The 21665-nt window shown below is 43.8% G+C and overlaps 1 protein-coding gene and 1 long non-coding RNA gene across 4 annotated transcripts in view; both read left to right on the top strand.

Moving 5' to 3' along the window:
* Positions 1-6552: 6552 nt before the first annotated feature.
* Positions 6553-8165, top strand: LOC144247231 (uncharacterized). The gene is made up of 2 exons (XR_013340948.1): positions 6553-6586; positions 8008-8165. It is a non-coding gene; the product is annotated as an uncharacterized LOC144247231 (long non-coding RNA).
* Positions 8166-10970: 2805 nt separating this feature from the next.
* Positions 10971-21665, top strand: part of LOC110484040 (transmembrane protein 94) — a 37435-nt gene continuing 26740 nt past the window's right edge. The window contains exons 1-7 of one of the 3 annotated variants that reach the window (XM_021554384.3): positions 10971-11186; positions 17859-17978; positions 18644-18771; positions 19329-19465; positions 20107-20303; positions 20907-21058; positions 21347-21449. In XM_021554384.3, coding sequence (XP_021410059.2) covers positions 11133-11186; positions 17859-17978; positions 18644-18771; positions 19329-19465; positions 20107-20303; positions 20907-21058; positions 21347-21449 — 891 coding nt within the window. In that variant the 5' untranslated portion in view covers positions 10971-11132. Of the gene's footprint in view, positions 11187-17858; positions 17979-18643; positions 18772-19328; positions 19466-20106; positions 20304-20906; positions 21059-21346; positions 21450-21665 lie in introns of those variants that run through there. The other 2 variants (XM_021554377.3, XM_077787354.1) reach the window with 2 other exon arrangements.

Below are 21665 nucleotides of genomic sequence, written 5' to 3'. Positions count from 1 at the left end.
ACAGCTCTGTTTACATTTTGATCTGTCAGAGCCCTACCCAAATTAGGTGCTGGAAGCCACTGCAATCATTCAGACCAACCTGCCCCAGCAGAGACACAACCCTAAGAAGGTGTGGGTTGGGAGGGTTTATATCCCCCTGTGGCTGGCTGGGACTGGCCAGGAGCAGAGCCAGGGGCCACGGGGGCTTGGCCAAAAGGGTTGGGTTGGGTTGGCCAAAAAGAATGACCTGCTTGGGCAGCGTTGTCCTGCACTTAGATTTGTGGGAGGAGGGTATGCTTTGGATTGGTGGGGTTCACATCTGTGGTAATGTGTGTATTTGAACATTAAATAGTGTACTGTGGATCTCTGTGATGCTCTTGAGTGAAGACTGGGGGAAGGTATAGGTTGGATATTAGGAAAAAAATTTTCACCAAAAGAATAATAAAGTACTGGAATTATCATCCCAGGGAGGTGGTGGAATCACCATCTCTGGATGTGTTTAAAAAAAGATTGGACATGGCACTCGGTGTTATAGTCTAGTTGAGGTGTTAGGGCATGGGTTGGACTTGGTGATCTTAGAGGTCTCTTCCAACCTCATTATTCTGTGATTGTTCATGAGCTGCAGAGAGCTCCTGTTTTCCTTTCACAGTAGAGCAAGGCAGCTCACTGCCCTATTTCTAGACATGGCTCATCCTACATGTGTTCATCATAAAACTTTTGTGGGGCTTGTGAGAACAGCAAAATACACAATCTGTGAAGTGCCTTTCCTAGGTAAGGGCTGTGCTGTGCTTGGAATGGGTGTTTGAGCTTGGTCTGAATGGCCTTAAGGTGCTGAGTCTGCTCTGGGAAACTCCCAGAGAACATCTTCCCATTGGCACTGTGTTTATCAAGTATCTCCAAATGGCAAACACTGGTGTAAGAATGCTTTCTAACCTGTTTTTACTATAAACTATGAATACAACACTTTTATTTATAATCTAGAATTACGAGGAAAAGCTGCGCTTTTGTCTGAGTCAGTGTATATTAGCAAAAATTGATTTGTTGAAAGGTCCTATAAATACAGCACAAGCTTTTTAACTCTTTTGTGCCATTTTATTTCTGTGGTTTTCTAACATCTCAGTATTATTTAATTTTAAATGGAGGTAGTTATACAATCTTGGTTACATTAGCCTGATGATGAATGACAGCTGTCACTTTTGCAGTGAATTCTTCCATAGATTTGCTATAAAAATTTCTTTTCAAGACATTTTGCCACAACATCTTGTCTCTGCAGAAGCTGCAGGGGCCCTTCCACCTTTCAGAATTGTGTCTTTTGTTGCATTTTTCACTTTGATACAGACTCTCTACATGCTGTGACTTTCTATGGCAGGCCCTACCTGAAGCACAAAAAGTAAAGCAATCCTTTAGTTCCCAAACACTCTTTTTTCTTTTTAACCAAGTAAGGACAAAGGAACACAGCAAAGAGTTCTCAGATTTACAATACGTTAATTTGAAATAGTATCGGCACCTGTGGAAACAGTAAGGTAGATTAAACTAGCTTTATAATCATTTTGATCATACTTGTTTTGATAATTGCTTCTGAGTTCATCAAAATGAAACTAAAACAAAAATAAAAGTGTTCTTTCACTTGTGGAACACCTTATTTTATCAATCTTAATCTCGTAAGTAAAGCAAAGTTCTGACTTAAAAGTGTGCCAAAGCAATTCCCTACTCCCCTTCTCCCTCTTTGTTGCTCAGGTTTCATTTTGAGCAATGACTCTCTTTTGAAACAGTCCAATGTGCAAGTCCTGAATTTGCTGGAGAAAGTAGGAAACAGTCAGATATTTTTTATTGGAAAACTCAGCAAGTAAGGTTTAAACAAAAAGTAATTTCACCTCCAAGAGACACAGTTGTCAATGGATGACAAACTCTAAATTAATTTCAAGTTTCATCCTGTTTGTGATTCAGTGCAGAATAGACCTCTCTCTGATTCCTGTCATTTAGGAAGGGAAGCAGAGACTGTGTGAAATCAGCTCCTGATTCTTCACAGCCAGGTTCAAATGAGGTATGTGACCACTACTGAGTTGATAATACTTAGCACATACACAACACTATTTCAGAGGATCTCACTTCACAGATACTAATAAATTTACTTCAGTCTCCCTCTGAAGCAGATATGCATATTCCTATCTGCAGTCTGGGGTTATTGAGGCAGAGAATGTTTAGCTGGCCCAAATTCTGACAAGTCTTTTTTCACAGGCAGATAATGAAGCCAAGAAGTGTGTCTGCCAGCTCCCTTGCTGTAATTATTCCATGCTCTCAGTGGGTCTCAAAGCAATTGACAGGATCACTAGATGCACCTTTGGAAGGCCATATATCAGCAAATGTGCCCATGTTGCAAATTATCAGGCAGACATCAGCTCCTCATGAATAGGAAGACCGTATGGTTCTGTGGATATCAAAACAATCAGCTCAAATCAAAGCCATTTTCTCCAAGGCAGCTGCTTTTTTTGGTTATTATCTGTTCCCCCGTGTTTCTATTCTTGGTTGACAGATCAGGCTTCTGTTCTTGAGGAATTCACTTTTGGCAGCAAGAAATGTTCATACTCCCCATCATTTTTCATAGACTAATCTGTGTTGGGAATTTTCAGTAAATAACATGAAAGCATCAGTGATTGAACACTTTACGGAAAACAGTATCATTAGGTTGATTTATTTTTCTCCCTAAAGACAGCAGCTTCTGAAACACATTTTTCTTTTCAACTGTCTATAGGTTCTATAATTACTTGATCATTCTTTTTGCTAGTTGCTTTATAGGTTTGGTAGGTAATATATCATGCTGTACAGTTTTTTATTAAAATTCAACAATGCTGTCTCATACTGATGGTTAAGTGATTTGAAATCCTTGGAAAATCTGAGCCATAGTATTTTTAACTATATAAATACATTGGCTGTATAGGACATTGTTATTCAAGAGATGATCTGATAAAAGAAAAGGTTGAATGGACCCTTGCAAAGTTCTGCTGTCCAGAAGGATGTTTCAAACACTTGTTGATACTCAGATTGGGCTGCAAGACTTGCTCTTTGTTCAGGGCACTTCCAAACTGAAACAAGTTGCAGGGGGATGTGGATATATTTTCCAATTTAAAAAGGATATCAGACACACTTGGCAAACCCAGGCACAGAATTCACTCAATTGTATAAAATAGAGATATTCTAAGGTGGGTTACAGACCTTTCCCTGTAAGCTGTGGGATAACCATTGCCTGGGTCTGGCATACAGGACTTCCAGACAATTGCCTTGCAGTTAGCATTGGATTATTTGGTGAACCCTATCCCGGGTTTCACTCTTGCCCAATGATTTGGAAATATTTTTCAGGCTGAATGCAACATGATGACACTTGAACACCACATCCAGCCATTCCCAAGTTTCACAAACTGCTCTAGGCTTGAAAATCCTGAGGAGAATGCAGTGTGCTGGGAAAGTGGAAGGGGTAAATTGGCTGTGCTGGGAGCATGTGGTGTCTGATTAGAGCAGCCACAGCTTCAGGCATCTCTGATTGTCTGCTGCTGAATATTTGACACCCTCCAACATGTCCCAGCAAAGCAGTCCCAATTCATTTCTGTCCTGCAGAGTGTAACATGTCGACGTGACTAATTGCCCGGGCAGACAGAACGGAGATAAGAACCGGGAGGACAGAAGGAAGCAGATATTCCAGTATGGAATAGCAGGGCACAAAACTAGGGTGGGTCCAGAGTGTGGAGTGTCCCTGCATCAGGGTAGGGATGGAAGTGGGAATTGCAGGAGTCCCTGAAACAGAGGAGTTTGGGAGGAGAGCACACAGAGATCTTGCAGTCAGGAGTGAGTGGATGCACAACTCTGCAGATTTGCAGGCTACCTCCAGAATTTATTAAGTTGCTGGAGCCCCAGTGTGTGAACCTATTTCCCGAGTGTTTGCAAAACCTCTGTAATGCATGGGAGGTGTTTAGTTGGAATGACAAAATTATTGCAGTTTTATTTTGATAGATTCTGCATTTAAAAGACAGCATGCAAATTGCATCTTCAATGGCTCCAGTGCCAGTCCAGGTGCAGAGATTGAGGAAGGTTGATTTTTCATCCTAACCTGTTTTTGCTATTGGCTTCAGTTACCCCAATACTAAGACATCCTAACCTATCTGGGGTTAGCTGTGTTTGGAATTTTTGGTTCTAAATGAAAACCCTTTTTAAAAGTTGGAAAATTAAACATTCTCCTTGCTCTGTATGCAGATTTGCACAGGAAAGACTTGCCTTCTTGCTTTCTCTGTGTGAAATGTCTACAGTCTACGACTGCTGGTACCTTAAATTAGGCATGTGAGAAAAACTTAACTGTTTCTGGGCTGGTCAGTGTGTTCAAATTTTGGAGAAGCCCTGAACATCTATGATGATGAAGCAGTGTTTTGTGCGCCAGTGATTATTTTCACAAGCTCTTGTTATGTTGTCCATTACAGCTTTTGAATTTCTCTAAACAGGAAATATTCACTCTTTCCAGCCTATCCTTTGTATTTTTAACACCCTTGGTGTGTTTCCTGCTTCCTAGCACTGAAGGACTCCAGGGTGGTGTTCCTAAGCATGCAGATGATGTGCTGTGAACTTTAGGGAATGGCGTGTTTTGCATTCAGGATCACATTTCAGTTTGCTGCCAGGAGCAGAATGTCACTGAGGGCAGTGCAGAAATCCTGTCTCCTGCCCAGCTCAGCCTCCTGCCCTGTAGCCATAGCCACCCACCCCTGCTGGATGCTTTTGAAATCCAGATCCAGAGAGAAATTCAGGCTCTTAGTTTTATTTGAACAAGTGAGAGCATCAGTAGATCAACTAATAAATCTTATCTTGGAGGGGATTAAAAAGAAGGATCATGGATTTATCTTAGTCCTTTTATTGTTAGTGACCATTTTATCCTTATAATCATCTTGTCTTGCCTTTCCTTATACAAGAGTCACTCTCAAATTAAAGGCAAGATACTAAGGCTCTAAACTGCTGTGTGCAAGCACACAAAAGTACTTTTTCTTCTTTCCCACTCCCAGCCCTTTGCTGGGAGCTCTTTGTCAGCTTCACTCCAGTAACTTTGTCTGATATTCTCTTTGTAGTTGCTAATTGGCCTGGCAGGGATATGAAGTGACTGAAAATAACTTTATTCCCTCATTGTGTGCACATTGAAAGGGTCACAGAACAGAAAAGTAGAGCAGAGTCCAGACCAGTGGCTCATGCTGACCAGCCTGGCAGCCAAAAAATGGCACTTGAAGGTGCTGGTTGTGTTTCTGCAGGCAGGCCTTTGATAACCAGCACTCTGAATATTGAATGTCCGCTCCTTCTCCCCCAGAATGCAGATGCAGGATTGCCTGCAGGAGTGAAAATACTGTTACCTAACTGCAGAGTGGGGCAGAGTGGCTTTCTGAGTAAGCTTTTGGATGCCTTTTGTTTTCCTTGAAGTTAAGACAGCATTGTCAGAGCTGTGGTGTAGGTGACTGCCACAAGGATGGAATCTCCAGAATCCTTCTTTGAAGAAGGTAGAGTTGTATAAACAAGGGTAGTAAATCTCAGCTGGCAAAGGCCAGTCCCCTTGTATTTAGGAGGTGTGTGGGTGGTTTGGGTTGATTTGCATATCTAGCTGCTTCTTTTTTTATTTGGATTTAGGAGAAGGATATATCCAAGCCCTGAACTTCCTTGTGATATTAAAAAATAGAACCAGGAATTATTAGCCAACAGAAAGACTTTCCCAAGACAATCATAGTGTAATCTTATAGTATCATGTTGTGTTTATATGTAAGAGAGACCTCTGGAGCAATGCACACCAGAAAAGACATTTTGTGGAAGGAGAAGAAATTTGTGCCATGGGAAGTAGAGGAAAGTGAGTTAGAAGGATGTAAATTCTAAAGCTCCTAAATTCTGTTAGAGTTCCACTTTTGCTGAAAAGAGAAAAGGCTTAGATCCATAGTCCCATAGTCATCTTGCAATGTTTTAGAATTTCTGCTTTACTTACTGGTGATCAGATCCATGCTCTGCCCAGCAGCACAGCCTTGTCAAAGGTTGGATGTGATATTCAGCAAATGGAAGAGTCATTATTGCTGGCTCAGTTGTAGACTAGCTGGACAAAGCTCCTGGTAGATAAGAGTAATGAGACAATTTGCTGTAGGTGACAGCTTGCTCCAACACCTGGTGGAATCCAAGCTTTTTCAGCCTTTATTTGGAGGCTTGCCCAAAAGCCTGTCAGGACTACAGTAATACTCTTACTCTGCACTGCAGGGAACTTAATTTGTCTCTGGATGTCAGATTTTGGGGAGAGTTAAGCTAACAACTTCTGAGTTATGGGGTGGGTTGATGCACTATTAGAAGGACTTTCATCTCCCTAGTTCTGCTTCTTTTAAAAACCAATTCTGTAATTTGAATTTTGTGAATTTCATCACTTTCTTATCCTAAAGGAAGCAATGTGGGAGACTTGATTGCTTCCTCTTCTGTTTCTGCAGATGGTGATGTGGTAAATGTAGCCAAGCTCCTCTCTACCTAGGAGACTTTCTCCCCTGAGGAGCAGTCCCCTTTTGCTGGACATGCTTACAGAAACTGCACAGCCATGGACCTCAAGGAGAAATGTCAGGTAGGTTTGCTGATAACAGTCACACTGAACTAAAGTGATGAGTCCTTTTAAATGTCTTTATTATTTTGGGTCAAGATTCACCTGGTGGCATTATTATATAGTGGTATAATCCATGGTTAGTTTTGAAGTTGAGAGTTGTGTCACCTTCACATCCCTGTGTCAGCAGGGAAATCTTTTACAGGGTGGGACTGAGGCACCACGGTGGAACAACACAGGTGGGGTGTCCTCTGTCACACCTGCAGTGTCTTTTGAGATCTAAGCTGGGCCTCCATTCCCATGGACCCTCAACTTGGCTTTTCTTAAAAGGCTGAATTCACTTAAAGATTTTTTAAATAAACCAGAGCAATGAAGTAGTCTGAGTTCAGTTTTGCTGATGATAACTTGGGGTCTCAGCCAGCTCTGGTGAGAGAACAGTCTTGGCTTTTCCCTCTGGTGTCCCTTTCCCCACCACACCTGAGCTTTTGTTGGCTGTCTCTGTTTTCTCCATGCATCCCTTCCTTCCTGTTTTGTTTGCAGCAGTGAGAAATGGTTTTGTTCATTAGTGCAAAATACCTGTTAGGGATTCACCTAGACCAAAAGATACTACAGCAGTGTAAGGTCAGTTTTTCACATCAGCTGTGACATTTACCTGCTCAACTGCTTCTTTGCTGGGTTTCTGCTCTGACCTGTGCTAGACCAGGAAAGCCTGGGCTGACTCCTGCCCCAACCTTTTGCTTCTGGAGTGCTCAAAGGTCACGTTTGACCTATGTAGTTTTATATCAAATAGCTTTATTACCATGGAGTTAATATTCAAATGAAGACAATTATCTACTTGTTCTCTTGTTAATGACATAATGGGCTAATCTGGTATTGATCATTTTAAGAGATGATGCAATTACCACAGTGTGGAGGGGTATGTTCTGTGTAGGATCTGAGAACACCAAAGAGAGCAGGGCATAGTGGGGACACTTTCACTGTAGGTCACTATATTTGGCTCACCTTTCTCATATGACATTCTCCATTGTACAGTGCAGGAAGATCATATCAAATTGCTGGACAGGCAGCAGCATGGACAGCATTGTAATAGACCTTTAAAAGGCCTATTAGGAAAGTGTCCTGACAAGGAGGTTACAGGGGGAATCATGGTGTTCTCAAGTCCTAACCTCCTCTCCTGTCTTCTTGAAATTTTTTCTCCCTCCTTTCTGAATGGGTATTAAAACTGAAGGTGAGAGATCACCACAGTCTTTTAAAGAGGAATGAAAAAAACCCCAGAGATATATAAAACTGCATTTTACAACTTTGTTTGGATTCTGAGGAAAGACCATGATTTTATACTTGTTAGCAGGGGGCCTGGAGCTAGATGATCTTTAAGGTTCCTTTCAATCCAAACCATTCTGTAATTTGGTGCTAAGGAGTTTGCTCTTTTTTTTTTAATACTGCAGATCCTTGTTCCACCCCATCTAAGGTGGAATCCATCTTCCTTCCCAAAGTGAAGAACTTGGACACATAAGGGAACAAACCTGCTTTGTAACCTCAGCAGTAAGTTTGATGTGCTAGGTTTATTTTAAAACGCTAAAAATAAAATGAACCCCCATGAAAACATCAGTCCCAAATCTGGCTGAAAGGAATCTCTGCAATGTACGTGTGTGATGGAGAGTTAGTACTCCTGGAACAGGAGATGTGCTCAGAGCACTGCTGCAGCACAGACATCTGTCACTCAGTTGAGAGACTTGTCCTCTGGCTCCAGTTGGCTGGTAAGTTCCCATGTCAGGAATGGCTGAGGATTAGAGTGTGTCAGGTGTACTGCAGGCTGCCTTCCAGTTTTTGCCAGAAGCCAGACACCATAGAGAAAGGCAGAGAGTGTTCTTTTTAAATTAAATGTGCTGATATCTTGTTCTTTCTCCTCCTCAGACTTCTTAATTTTCTGTGTATTTCTGAAGTGAGTTTAATCCTTCTGAAAGGTTCCAGAATCTCTGCTCCAAGACCTCTCAGCACATACCAAGAGAGCAGCACTGATTACCACAGGAGAGTGAGAGGCTTCTGAGTTTGGGTTGCTTTAGACAGAGGCTGGATTTGCAACCACACAACTAATAAAAATTATTGACATCATTCATTCCACAGTTACCCATAACAACTGAGCTGTATTGTCCCAATGTAATTGCTGCAGCCTGGATACTGCACTGTGCCTCCTGGCCAGACAGAGCCTGGAAACAGGTTCAGGAAGCCAGTGCTGTCTGTGCTCCACATTGCTCCAGCTCCAGCACTGTTGGTCCTTGTTCCAGGTTGCCTAACAACAGCTACAGTCCTACCTTTGGACTGAAAAGTAGCCCAAGTCCTTTGCCACTTCTCATCCTGCCAGTGACTACGTCTGTGTTTATTCCCTGCTGTTCTCTAAAAGCTCAGCTCTTCTTCCAAGTGCTTTTTCACAAACTGATCCTTTTTTCACAGGTGTCTCTCATTTACACTGAATATTTTGTATAGGTCAGTCCCTGCCTTTATACTCAGCCTTCTAGTTCAAGTCCCAGTTTTATCTTCAGATCCCAAGTTTTTGTCTTCTGCTCTTTCGTTATATTATTTAATGCACAAATGCACATCCAGATGCAATTTCTGATACCAGTTGATATCAGAAGGAAGCTAGATAATACAAATTACTGCCCTACACAAAACACTTTAGAGCAAGGTCTCTCAGCAGTGGGGTAAGCAAGAAGTATCAATTTGATCCAATGCCATTTGTGTCCATGACCAATGTTGGAGTTTTGAGGCTGGGATCTCTTAACTGCATGAAGCACAAGGATTGATCCTGGTATTGCACAAGCAAGTTGTTTTATTCACTTTCATTCAAAGTCTCCAACAGGTACAAAGCCATGGGAAACAAATCAGCAAGCACTGTAATAAAAAAGAGGTCTTACAAGCATGTTGTATGAGGGTTTGTCTGCTCTTACCCAGTCCTGTTGTTGATCTTTTATTTTTTCTCTCATTTTTCCTTGGTGTTGAAAGGAGTAGATGAGTAGTTCCTTAGCAGGCAGGAAAGAAAAATTGGGCCATTAGTATGTTTTCTTTTTTTTTTCAGTATAGAATTGTTGTCTAGGAAACAAAATGCCCTACAGAAGGATAAAGGATGTTTTCCCTCTTTCTCTCTTCTGCTTTCTCCTGAAGTTACATTAAATAATTACATAGTGTCTGCTTCCCTTCAGCTTTGGCTCTGTGTGCTTTGTGAGATTACACACCCATGTGTAACTCAGTGCCAATACACAGGTGATAACCAGACCCTGTGTTGAATTTATTGTGAATATTGAGGCTGCTTAATCTCTGCCCTTCTTGCTTAAAATGCAGAATATGGGCTGTGCCTAATGAGGCATTTGAACCTCAGAAAAGGAAAGGAAAGGAAGTGAAGAGTTTGTCCAGGTAGGGTAGATGAGTCCTAACATCTGTATATGGTCTTCAGAGCTGCACAATATGCTGAGACTGGAAGCCTCGGCAGTGCCTGTCCTGTCTGGTACCAGGCAGCTGTAATCCTTGGCAAGCTCTTGAGGTGATGTTTGCCTGGGCCAGTTCTTTACCCCTTTCTGTGTGGAATGAAAGCAGTTGTTTTAGTGATTGCTCTGCAGAACTAGGAAGCCCCAGACAGAATTAGGACAGCACTGAAGTAGGAGCTAAATAAAAACTCACCTATAAAGGTGCATCCCTGCAACAGATTAGAATGAGAGAGAAGGCTCATTCCTTCTTCACCTTTCTATTCCCTTGTTTTTCCACCCGGCCCTGCCCTGTCTACACTTATCCTTTGCCTCCTGTTTACCATGCCCAGGTAAATGTGGAGCCCCAGGAATGGCTATGGTGAATTTATGTGCACCTTTTAATTCAGATTGTGTGGCTCAGGATGAATATGGGATACTGAGAGGGGCTTTTGCAGCATTCTTTATCAAAAAGAGAAGAGGGAGAGAACACTTCAGATGGGACCTCTAACCATCTCAACTTGCTTAAATAACAAATATTTATATTTTTTAATTGAGCTTGATTCCAAAGCTGTGGAGTCATCTGTGGGGCAGTTAGTATTCCAGGGTCTCTTGGTCTCAATTTTTCCATGCCTACTCAGGTGTTCCTTCCCGTAGTGTATTTTATAGCACTTTGTCCTACCTAATTTGCCATCTGCTTTTGCACAGACCCCTGTCTGTCAGCATCATTCCTTCCTGTGCATGCATATGGAAGTGAGCCCAGGGATCCTCACTGTGTCGGCTCCATCTGATGAATGAACTATTCTCAGAGACATCTGGTGCTATCCAGGGCAAACTTTCTTCCCTCTCTGCTTTTTTCTCCCCCTATTTCCATCCCTCATCCTCCCTCATCCCCCACCCCCATCCGCCGCCTCCTTGCTGGATCTGCAGTGTGACTGGAAGCAGGCTGAATTAATCAGCAGACTGGTGCTTCACTCTGCTGCTTCTGTCTCATTCTCTGCAGCGCTGGGCTCTGCACAATCTTGCTCCCTCTCCCTCTCCCTCTTTGCTCTGTCATTTTTTGAGAGCAGCAGCAGTGCAAGTTGCTGGGGAAGTGGTGCAGGAATTTAGCCCAGATGCTCTTCAAACAGGCTGATCTCTGGATCCCCCACCAAGGCAAATGTCGCAAAGTAAGTTCCTCTCCCTTAACATTTAATTTCAAAATGGCTTTCCCTGTCTCCCTCTCCAGTCTGCATCCTGCCTGATGTGATGGGGCATGAAGAGCTTTGAGGTTTTGGGGGAAGGAGGTTATGGCAGGACATGAAACAGAGAGTGATGATTTAGCTAGGGAATAGCTTGTTTTTGGCAGTGACGGGGGAAAGAAACTGTTTTAAACTGCAGTTTTAACCCCAGGACCAATAGGAAGATCCACACAGGATTTTAACTGCTGACTCCTGCTCTGCTGCCCCTCTGCTTCATGGCTTAAATTTGTCTGTTGCTTCTATAGGCTTTGATCTGTAACTGTTGAACCTCCTTATCCCTGTGGGATCCGTCCGGCAGTGTACCTGCCAGGCTGGATCATCACTTTGGTTCCCAAAGTCTTCAGCTGAAGAAGTGGGGATGGGAAGGAAACTATCAAGGGGATGAAAGATGTACTGAAGTTCTGTGGATTTCTGAGCATTGCTGGCCTCTGGAGGGGGGGCATTAGCATTCCTTGGAGGGAGCTCTGCACTGGCATAAAGCTCTGCTGTGTGTTGAAGCCAGGATAAATACAGACTCCTAGCTGCTCTCTGAACTAACTTGGAGGAGTAATGCAACTGGCTAAATTACAGTAATTAAAGCTTAATAATTGTATAGTGCTTCAAAACACTGCATAAATCCTGTCTCTTCCTGCCAGCAGCCTGGTGGGACAGGTAACTATGGGTGGGGATTTGTTGCTCCAAACAGGATTGAAGGGACGGACAGAGGAATGTACAATTCCAAACTGGGCTGTTTCCACAGGAATATTTGCCTCTTTCCCTGCTGCTGGGCTGCTGCTGGGGAGAAGCAAAGTGCTGGGCTTTGCATGACCTATGTAGAGAGGTTGATTGTGCCTGTTGGCATCTTTACTCCGTGCTTTACAGAGAGTATAAAATGTGGATGCTGTTGCATGGATTAAAATGGACCCTGTGCACAGCAAAGTGCATCAGTGATTCAGGCTGGCGAGCGCTGCTTTGGCCACATCTCAGAGCTCTGTGCTCCTGCAGCTCTGTCTTTTTGCAGGGGGAATCTGCAGGCCCTGTTAGCGAACCTCAAAGCATCCACACTGGAGCCCCTGCAGGCACCCAGTTACCCAGCTGGGGGGTTCTTTTGTCCAGGGGCAGCGGGAGGTCTGGGCTGCCTTTCATCCTGGGCTGCATGGGGCAGGGAGGAGACAGTTGCTGCCTACTGCTCGCTCCATTAACTTGGGCACTGCTGTGCTGAAGACTCTGCTTGTTTCACTTGATTTGAGACCACCAACAGCTAAAGCTGAGGCTGCCAAGCTAATGTCAGGTGCATTCAAACCAAGTTTAATAGCTGTGTTCCTCATGCCTTCTGGTGCTTTTCCCAGCATGTCCAGGTTTAAAGGCAGTGGTTCCCACAGAGCATGGTCTGCTTGGTGGAGCTGCCTGAATTGTGCAGATATCAACATACTTTTTCTTTTTCCTGAGCTTTCCAGTAGCATTCATGTGGGCTGGTGAATGTTATAATCTTCACAATTACAACAGTTGGTGGGGAGTTGGTAGCCCCATCAAAGAATGAGAAACTAAGGCACAGAGGAGTATCTGATTTTCCCACTGTCATGCAGAAACCAGTGGTAGAAGGAATTAGAGAATCCAGCTGTCCTGACTGTCCAGAGTCTTTTTCAAAACTTCATCCTATGGGCTAGGAATGTGTCAGGGGGGATGGTCGATTTAGCCTGGGTCAGTAGAGAAACATTCTTGCCTGGACTCAGGGAGTCTGATCTCTTAGAAAAAGTAACCAGGAGAGCACCAAGACAGAAAGCAAGACTGGGACCAAGGATGGGGTAATAAAGGGAAGTTTCTGCCCTGACTGACTGATGGGTTGGCTCTGCTGGTTCCATCTGTGTCACTCTGTAGCAGGGATGAGCCATTTCAGGCAGTCTGTGCACTAAGTCAGCAGCTGCAGGTGTATAGGAGCTGTAGCATCCTGATGGGTGGTTTGCTTTAGAACAAGAATAAATCACTCTCTAACACTAGGCTGCTGTATGAAATGGTATCTGAAGAAAGTGTGTGTTTGTCATGTATATGATGACTGTCATCCTCTCTGATCAGACCCAGAACCCCACTTTGTGCCATATTGTGACTTACCCTAAACAAGAATCCAACTTACAATAATAAATGCAAATATATTTGGTACTCCTTATTTTGTGTTTTTGAACCTGTGAATAATGCTTACATTTCAGGAGGTGTAATCCTTGAAGTAGATTAGTCACCTGCAAAGTGTCATTGTTAAATTAAAAACTGCCTTCTTTTTCTGCTAAGGAATGCAAAATAGCTGTCAGAAAAAGGAAGAACATTTTGCTGCCCAGTTTCCCACCTCCAACTGTTCAGATCTAAAAAGCAATTGAGTAAAGGTGTTATAAAAGGAGCCTAGTGAGTGCAGCCTGGAAAGAGGGAAACAGTCTGCAGGGGTTTTCAACCACTCTGAATCAGAGGGATGGATCTGCAGTCTATGAGAATTGAGACTTGAAGCAAATATTTTGTATTCTGTTCACTTATTTACTTAAACAGTCTTTGCAAAGGCAGTTACACTCAAGTGTACAGCAGTTTTCATGAGAATCCCTTATTCTGCAAGGGACTGAATCCACAGAGGATGGAGGATGATTCAACCCACTTTGCTCTGGAAAGCAGGGAATATTTGTGTTCCTGTATTATTAAAGAAATATTTGGCACATATTACATCAACATTTGCTGGTACAACAAATAAATATGCTACTATGGTTGTGTAATGGCTATGAAAAAATATAAGAGGACTTAAATACAATATTTTGTGTCCATTTCTCTGTACACATTCTGGGATCTAATTCTTTGTTTCTCTGGAAAGAAGCTGCAAGACCTCTGTCTTTCATCAGGTAGCAGAGAGTGTGAGATGGCTGATAAACTTCTAAGGTAATTTTAAATGGTTCTAGGTGTAAAAGAACAAGATTGGAATTTTAGGAAGAGAGCTCAGTGGCGAATTTGTATGAGGATGGAGGTGGGCTGCAGGAAGCAGACATGGGTAGGTGGTGTTGCTTGGGAACAACTTCATGTTGTGGGAGAAAAAAATCAGAAAATAACCACACTTTTCCTACCTATCAGCCTGAAAATGCTCCTGCAACCCCTGAGAAAGGCAAGGAACTCTATTTGCCATGAGCCAGGCAAGGCTATGGATTTAAATAAACTCCTGGGTATTTTACAACTTATTTACCCCTGTCAAACTCTGGAGGGTCAATTGAAAGGACAAGGCAAAGAAGAGTCTAGAGATTCTGTTACTCCTCAACTCCTGCCTCTGAGCTGCCTCTTGTTTCCTTCCTGAAGAGCCAAACCAGCCCCTAACCCTGGGCATTTGCAAGATCTGTCTCAGGTTCCCTTTTCCTAATGTTTTCAGGCAAGCTAAGCAGTAATTTAACATGTAGAATATTTACTATGAGTGGAGAAATTCACACATCTTTTTGTGTTCCCATCTAGTCCACACTTCAGCACATTCATTGCCTTTAGAAAATAAAATCACATGCACAAAGGAAGTGTCCTGCACTGTTTTTCCTCTAACAGCCATCCCATAGATCACAACTCTGGAGAACCCTGATACCACCCCAAAGCAGAAGGTTGCAATCATCCCCTTTTTACCTGGCTCCAGCTATGAGGCTGGGATGGCCAGGGCAGGGGTCAGCTCCAGAGGAGCCCTTAGTGCACTTAAAAGCTCCTGTGCTCTCCGGGGCAAAGGAAGAAGCAACTGCTCATTTTGTCCTTAGGATTTTTTGCCTTTAGGCACAGGCAAAAAGAAAGTACAGCCTTTTAAAATGCCTTCTGATACCCATCAGGGGTTTGCTTTCACTGTAAACTGGAATTTACTGCCTGCTCTTTCTTTGTTGTTCTTCAGAGGAAGCCCTATGCTAAGGCAGCTGGGTGGAAAGGTGTCTTGCTGTTTCTGTTTGGACCGGAAAATTAGCTGCTCTCTCTTTGAGCGTAACTTTCCAAAGCAAAGATGTGAATGTTGAGGTTTTTTATTAATGAACTGACACCTCCTGTGAACGGCTTCTTCACCCTGGGGTGCTCGCTTCCTGGTTTGTGGCAGGAAGAGCACTTGCAGCTGATGAAAGGCTGGAAAGGTTTACTTAAGGGCATTTGAAAAATGCCTTATTAGCAGTTGATGACTTAGCAGGGCATCGTTTTGAAAACCTGGAGCTGCCCCTTGCCAGGAGCTCATGGTGGCTCTTCTTGCCTGCCCCTTTCATTTGGGTCCCAGGCTCTTTCCCCTGGTGCTCACCCGCAGCAGGTTACCCCAGTGCCCCCAGCTACCCTCACTCAGTATTACAGTGTTTGTTTACCAGACTGGCTCTGCCTCCTTTTCCAAATGCTCCATGTTCCAAGTGTCAGGATAGGTGTTTAACAATTCCTGCCCTTCCTGCTCTTCCTCTTCCCCAGCCTGCCACACTGCACTTGTCCTTTGTGACCTGCTACAGCCACGTTCCTTTGTGGCTGCCCTTATCTTGACTGACACTGTGCCAAACCGGTAACTCCTGTGTAAAGTCTCGAGCAGGTGTGCAAGTGTTTCAGGAACCTTTTTAGATTACCTCTGGGTTTGCTGCCTTTTTGTGCTAACTGCCTGCAGTGCCTGTGCAGTGGCAGTTTCTCTTTCCAGGCACTGTGTGACTGTAGTAGATGTTGTGCAGCTTTCCTCTTATTACTTCTGTAGCTCTTGATGAGTCCATTGGAACCAGCTCAGTGTCTAAGCAGACTTTACTTTTCAGTTCAAGTCCCTATTATTTTTGCTGCCTTTCATTCTGTGTGTTTTATTTATCTGTCTGCTTTCCCCATGTTGGAGAGGATTTATACATCTGTGGGTGCCTTGCTTTGCCCCAGACAGGCAGCAGTCAGACAAGAGAGAAAAGCCTGATTGTGCCTTGCTCAGTGGTGTTCTCAGACACTCCTGTTTGCAGCACTCTGTGGTGCAGCAGCATGGCTGGTGCCAGCTCCACTGCCATCTTCTCCTCTGGGAGTCTTTGAGACACTCCTATGTTTAGTTCTGTGCTGATGTTACCTGGGCTGCTTCCAAGAACAACACAGAACTGCTTCCTCTATTCTTAAAACTGACACAGAGAATGAAAACTGCAGCAGGATTATTTTTAGTTCTGTGAAAGTGCAGCTGAAGCAGCATTGCTGGACTCTGGCTGGACAGAATTTGCTGTTTCAGGTTGTCTCTGATAGGTGGGGAGAGTGTGTGTGGTAGATGGTATTTGAAAGAGAATTTATATTCTGTTCAACACTGTTATAGTTTTGGATTGAACCATCAATGCAAATGAGTCTGAAGTCCAAGATTAGTTTCCAGTAAATGTTCATCACAAAACCATGCAGTTGAGGAACAGGAAGAACAGATCAGAGCCAAGCTGCACTTGCAGAGCTGGGTGTGTGCAAGCAGCTCCTGAGGAGCAGACCTGCTGCAGTTTGAGACCACGGTGGGTTTGGCAGGGCTGGGAAGGGCTATGAGAGCAGGAAGAGCTGCAGCTCCTGCCTGAGCTCTGGGCTGTGTCACACTGTTGGGGACAGGAGGGACAAACTTCCTGCCTGTTTGTGTTCAGTAGTTCTGTACTCTGGGTGCAGTATGACACATGAACATTTCTATATGCAGGATATCCTGTGTGCTGTACATACTCAATGTGTTTGTATTAAAAATATGAAATGCCCATGAGAACCTTTATTTAGCAGTTCACTGCTGTAGCCCTCTCATGGACACCTGCCTGTTCTTCCCTGTTGATTTGCTGTCAGTGATCTGGTGCCCACAGGACCTCACTGCAATCTGTGATTTGAAAGAAAGTGCTCATGCTTCTGCCCAGAAATGCAGGTGTTTACCCCACTTTGTTGTTACCAGTATCTTATGGCAGTGTTTTCCATATGGCACTCCTGGGATGAGTCCTTTGGGACTGCTGCCTTTGATGAGCACTGAGGGAGCAGTGCTGTGAACTCTGTACTTCCTGCAAGTCCAAACGTCTCCCTTGCAGTTCAGCACTTAAAACTCCAGTGTTTGCTCTTGTAAAAGGAGGAGTTGATGGTGGGGTCATGTCTGGTCCTGAATTGATCTGTGGCCTAGCATTTAAATCTGGGAGCTTCTGCATCAAAGTAGCCACAGAGGCAGGACTCACAAACAAAAATCTGTAGCAAGCAGTTGTGGAAATTACACCACTCTTGTTGTGAATTGTGGATATTCTACTACTTAGTTTTTACTATTGTTAGCAAAATTCACCCTGTATCATCCTGTACCATAACTGTGTTCTGGTGTCTCTACAAGCTGATACCAGTTCAAGCCTGCATAACCTCTGTTTGTATTGTCCTCAGCCTCTACTGATTAGATCTTGTTTCACAGAAATGACTTGGTATTATGCATTGATAAAGTATTTATCAGCACAGTCAGGACCTGTTTGTTTACTTGATACTATCTAAGTGCTCTAATTCCAGCCTGCAGTCTAAAGTTCACAGGAGGGAAGATGATTTCAGGAAAATGGAGAATCAGGCTGGTGGTGATGAGTGCAGGGCATTCACAGTCACATGCTCTGTCAGCCACCAGGAAAAAGCCTAAAAGGAAAATAGGGAAGCACTAACCAGTTTATTTTTCTGGCACTTCAGGATGAGATGACCTCAAGTTTGGGCCTTACCACAAAGAAAGCCCTCACGATCCTGAGAGACCAATTGTCAGCTCTGCTGGAGGGGCATCAGAAGGAACGGAAAAAAGGGTCTTCATGGAAGGTGAGGCATCAAACAGCACAAGTTTGGCACTTGGTCTCCCCTTCTCGAAGTAAAGATGAGAGCTAAACAGAAGTTGGCTGCATTCCCCCCCAGTGTCCAGGTGTAGAACTGCTGAAGTTCTTGGGAACAAAGCAAGAAATCTAAGGGTGAGTTTCTGTGAGCACTTCTCTCCTGGATTCTAAAGCTCTATTGGAAGATGCCTCTTGCCTGTGAAGGATCTCAGGACTTCAAGAGCCACTAAGGGCAGTGAGCTTAGAGGATCCATCTCAGGTGGAGATAAAAGAGCTGTGAAGCTCAACAGTCTCCCCTTGTCCACCATGTTTGCCTGGGATGTGTGTTGAATACAAAGTGCCGGTGTTTATGCACAGTGCTTAAAAGTGTTCCTTGGTTTGTCAGTGACAATGGGACAGCCTGGCACAGATGCCTTTTCATTCTTCCAATCAACAGAAAAACAGAGTGTTCACCCAGACTCACCAGCTGAATATCCATTGGTGCTGAAGGATTCACACAATGGATCTGGGATGCTCTGTATCATGTTCAGGGGTTTTGCAAAGTTCTCTTCTCCCTGGAGCACCAGCTGCTGTCTTCACCCTTTCTCACTGTTTTTCCAAACGTCTGGCTCTGTATTCCATGAGTGCTGACTGTCTGCTGCTCTCCCTTTGCAGGAGGTGTGGAGGAGCAGTTTCCTGTACCATGGCAACCGCTGCTCCTGCTTCCACTGGCCTGGTGCATCTCTGATGCTGCTGGCAGTGCTGTTGCTGCTGTGCTGCTATGGGAGCCAGCCACAGGGGAGGTGAGCAAAGCTTCCTGTGATGCTTAACTGAAGCAGGGTGGTGGTTTTATATAATCTTAGAACTGTCTGTGATTGACATTAATGTTGTCCCTCATTCTATCTAGATATCTAGATGTCAGCATACTCACACTGGTAATTTCCTATCAATCCCTTTCACAGAATAACAGCCAAATTAATTCTACTTCTAATAGGAGAGGCTGTAGGTTTTTTTTCTACATCATTCCTAGATCTTTAAGACTCCTAAGGCATTATGATAGTTAGGAAGTAATTTGAAACTGGAGAAATTAGTGGCTCATGGGAGAAGTTAGTGTGCTATACATGCATTGACCATATTTGTAAAGTATTTTTTAATTGAGATGTGTCCTTTCAGACCTCTTTGGTGTCTTTATCCTAAAGAAGTGTGATCATGCGTTTCTTTTTGAGCCGTAAATCTGTGAGCTGTGGGAATAAACAACCAGGCAGTTGTGTGTTTATCTCTGTGGGTGTCTGGCAGTGTATTCTGCTTGTTTACTCAAACTTCATGTGCATTCTGCTTCCTCCTGTTTTGCTGTGTGAAGCCAAGGTGCTGAGATAGTCAATGCACTGGCACTCTTCCTCCTGCTCCTCTTGGATCTCCTCATGATCGGGCGTCAAGAGAGGCTGAAGTGCAGAGAGGTGGAGAGGAGGCTTCAGACCATCATTGATAAGATAAATGGTGAGGTCTCCTTCACCTGTCCCATTTGCACTTGTGTTTTCCTCCCATTGAATCTTTCCCCAGACCTGATCACATGCATTTCTAATTAATCTTGCTAACCTTCCTCCTTGTTGCACAAAAACAGGCTGTGGGAGGTGTGTTCTCCTCATGCTTGTCCTGTAAAATAGTTATTTTGAGCTGTCATGTGGCCGTGTGCTTCCAAGCTGTGTGTTAGCATGTGGGCGTCTGTTATGGCTGTGCTTTGGAGTAATTCAAATCCTCATGTCCTTATAAAAATATCTGCCTTGCAGCAGATGAGGAGGGGAGAACACGTGGGGTTGTACCACAACACAGAGCAGAAGTAAATAAATTGCTGTTCATGAGCATCGTCTCAATGGGGGCTCTGGGACCTGAGGGGGCAGTTCTTTTCAGTGGGGCAGTTTTAAGGACAGCCTTTAGCATTTCTGTTGTACAGGTTTTTAAATGACTGTTTAGCTGTTAATACTGAGTGGAGAGAGAAGGGAAAAGCCATCAAGGAGGAAGAGAGAGATGATAAAAGATCATGGGAATGGGCTGAGCTTAGCATTAGGGGACTTACAACTGCTACAGGATGTAAATCCAGAATTGCTACCACTTCAATCTTTCATACTTTGTGCTTTCAGATACACTTGGCAAAGAGGTGAAATGGCCAGACTCCATGTACCCTGACCTTCACATGCCTTATGCCCCATCCTGGTCCCTTCACTGGGCCTACAGGGATGGGCATCTTGTCAACCTGCCCGTGAGCCTCTTGGTAGAAGGAGATGTTGTGGCTTTGAGGCCAGGCCAGGAATCATTTGCTTCTCTGAGAGGGATTAAGGTAACTTGCTTGTCTAATTTCCCTGGCCTGTAACATTTTTTTTTTCTTGCTAATAGTCTAATTCCCAGAGTACAAATTATTGGAGTGTCTGGTTTCTTCTGACCTTGAAAATAGCTTGAAATTCCAGTTCAGTCAAGGACAGGGCATAGTTAGCTAGGCTGCATCTTCTCCATGAACTCCCAAACCCACTGGACAGGAGACACTAATGTTATACAAAAGCATCCTCCTCTCTCAGGTCAAGGGGAAAATGTAATGTGCTGCTAAATATAAGTGGAGTATTATCCAGTAGGATAATATGACATACAAACCTCGTCCTTTATCCTGTTTTATATGTGCAGAAATAAAGTTTGTCTGCTTTGACCTTCTTCTTACTACTGATTTATTATAAAAGAAGGCAATAAAAAATACCTGGTGTAGAAGTTAATTAACTACTCACAAGATCTATAGAAAGATTTTACTGCTTGAAGAAGGTTGGAAAAAGTTTAAAGCTTGAAATTTACCTCTGGTGGTTAAAATTTTAAGTTTCACTCCAAATGCCAATTTGCATTAAATAACCAGATGTGCTTGAATAGAAGCCTTTGGACTCTCTGACCTTTCTTCTAGGATGATGAGCACATAGTTCTGGAGCCTGGAGATCTATTTCCACCCTTCTCACCCCCTCCCTCCCCAAGGGGAGAAGTGAAGAAGGGACCTCAGAATCCTCAGATCTATCGTCTCTTCCGTGTGTTGAAGACCCCAATAATTGATAATGTCAGGTGGGTTAAATGCAGGGCACAGTGCCTACCCAGCTGTCTGTGTCCTTGTTGCTGCCTTCCTGCTAAGCAGGTGAGGAGACCTGAGAAATTTGCTTGGCAATACTGCAAATTTACCCTGGCAAGTGCCACACACTTATTGTAGATGTTGGCTTCTCTTTCGACAGCCCTCCCTCATAGCAGAGGCTGAGCACAGTGTTCTAATTAGGTCTGCTAGGAAGTTTATGTCCAAGGAAAGTGAAGGGTTAGGGTCTTGGTTGCTGAAATTTCCAGCTGTTTTCTGTTTTTTAGGTGGTGCCTGGAAATGGCTCTGTCACGGCCTGTGACAGCCCTGGATAATGAGAGGTTCACTGTACAGTCAGTGATGCTGAAATACGCTGTCCCTATCGTGCTGGTAAGTCTCATTCCAAGCCTTTGTCCTTGAGAATAGCCATGTTTTGTCAGTAAATCTGAAGAACTGCAGCCATCAACAGGAAGTTGTGGCCAGGCTCACTCATGCAGCTGACTCTGTGTGTACCTTCAGCAGTTCAGAGATGCTGAGCCACATAACCATGAGAGTGGAGGGAGGAACTGCAGCAGCAGATCAAAAATATATTTTTCATACTTTCCC

This window comes from Lonchura striata, chromosome 19 (genome assembly GCF_046129695.1).
Source record: "Lonchura striata isolate bLonStr1 chromosome 19, bLonStr1.mat, whole genome shotgun sequence".
Classification (NCBI taxonomy): Eukaryota; Metazoa; Chordata; class Aves; order Passeriformes; family Estrildidae; genus Lonchura; species Lonchura striata.
Note: the sequence above shows the minus strand (reverse complement) of the source record. Positions and strands in the feature narration are given on the sequence as shown.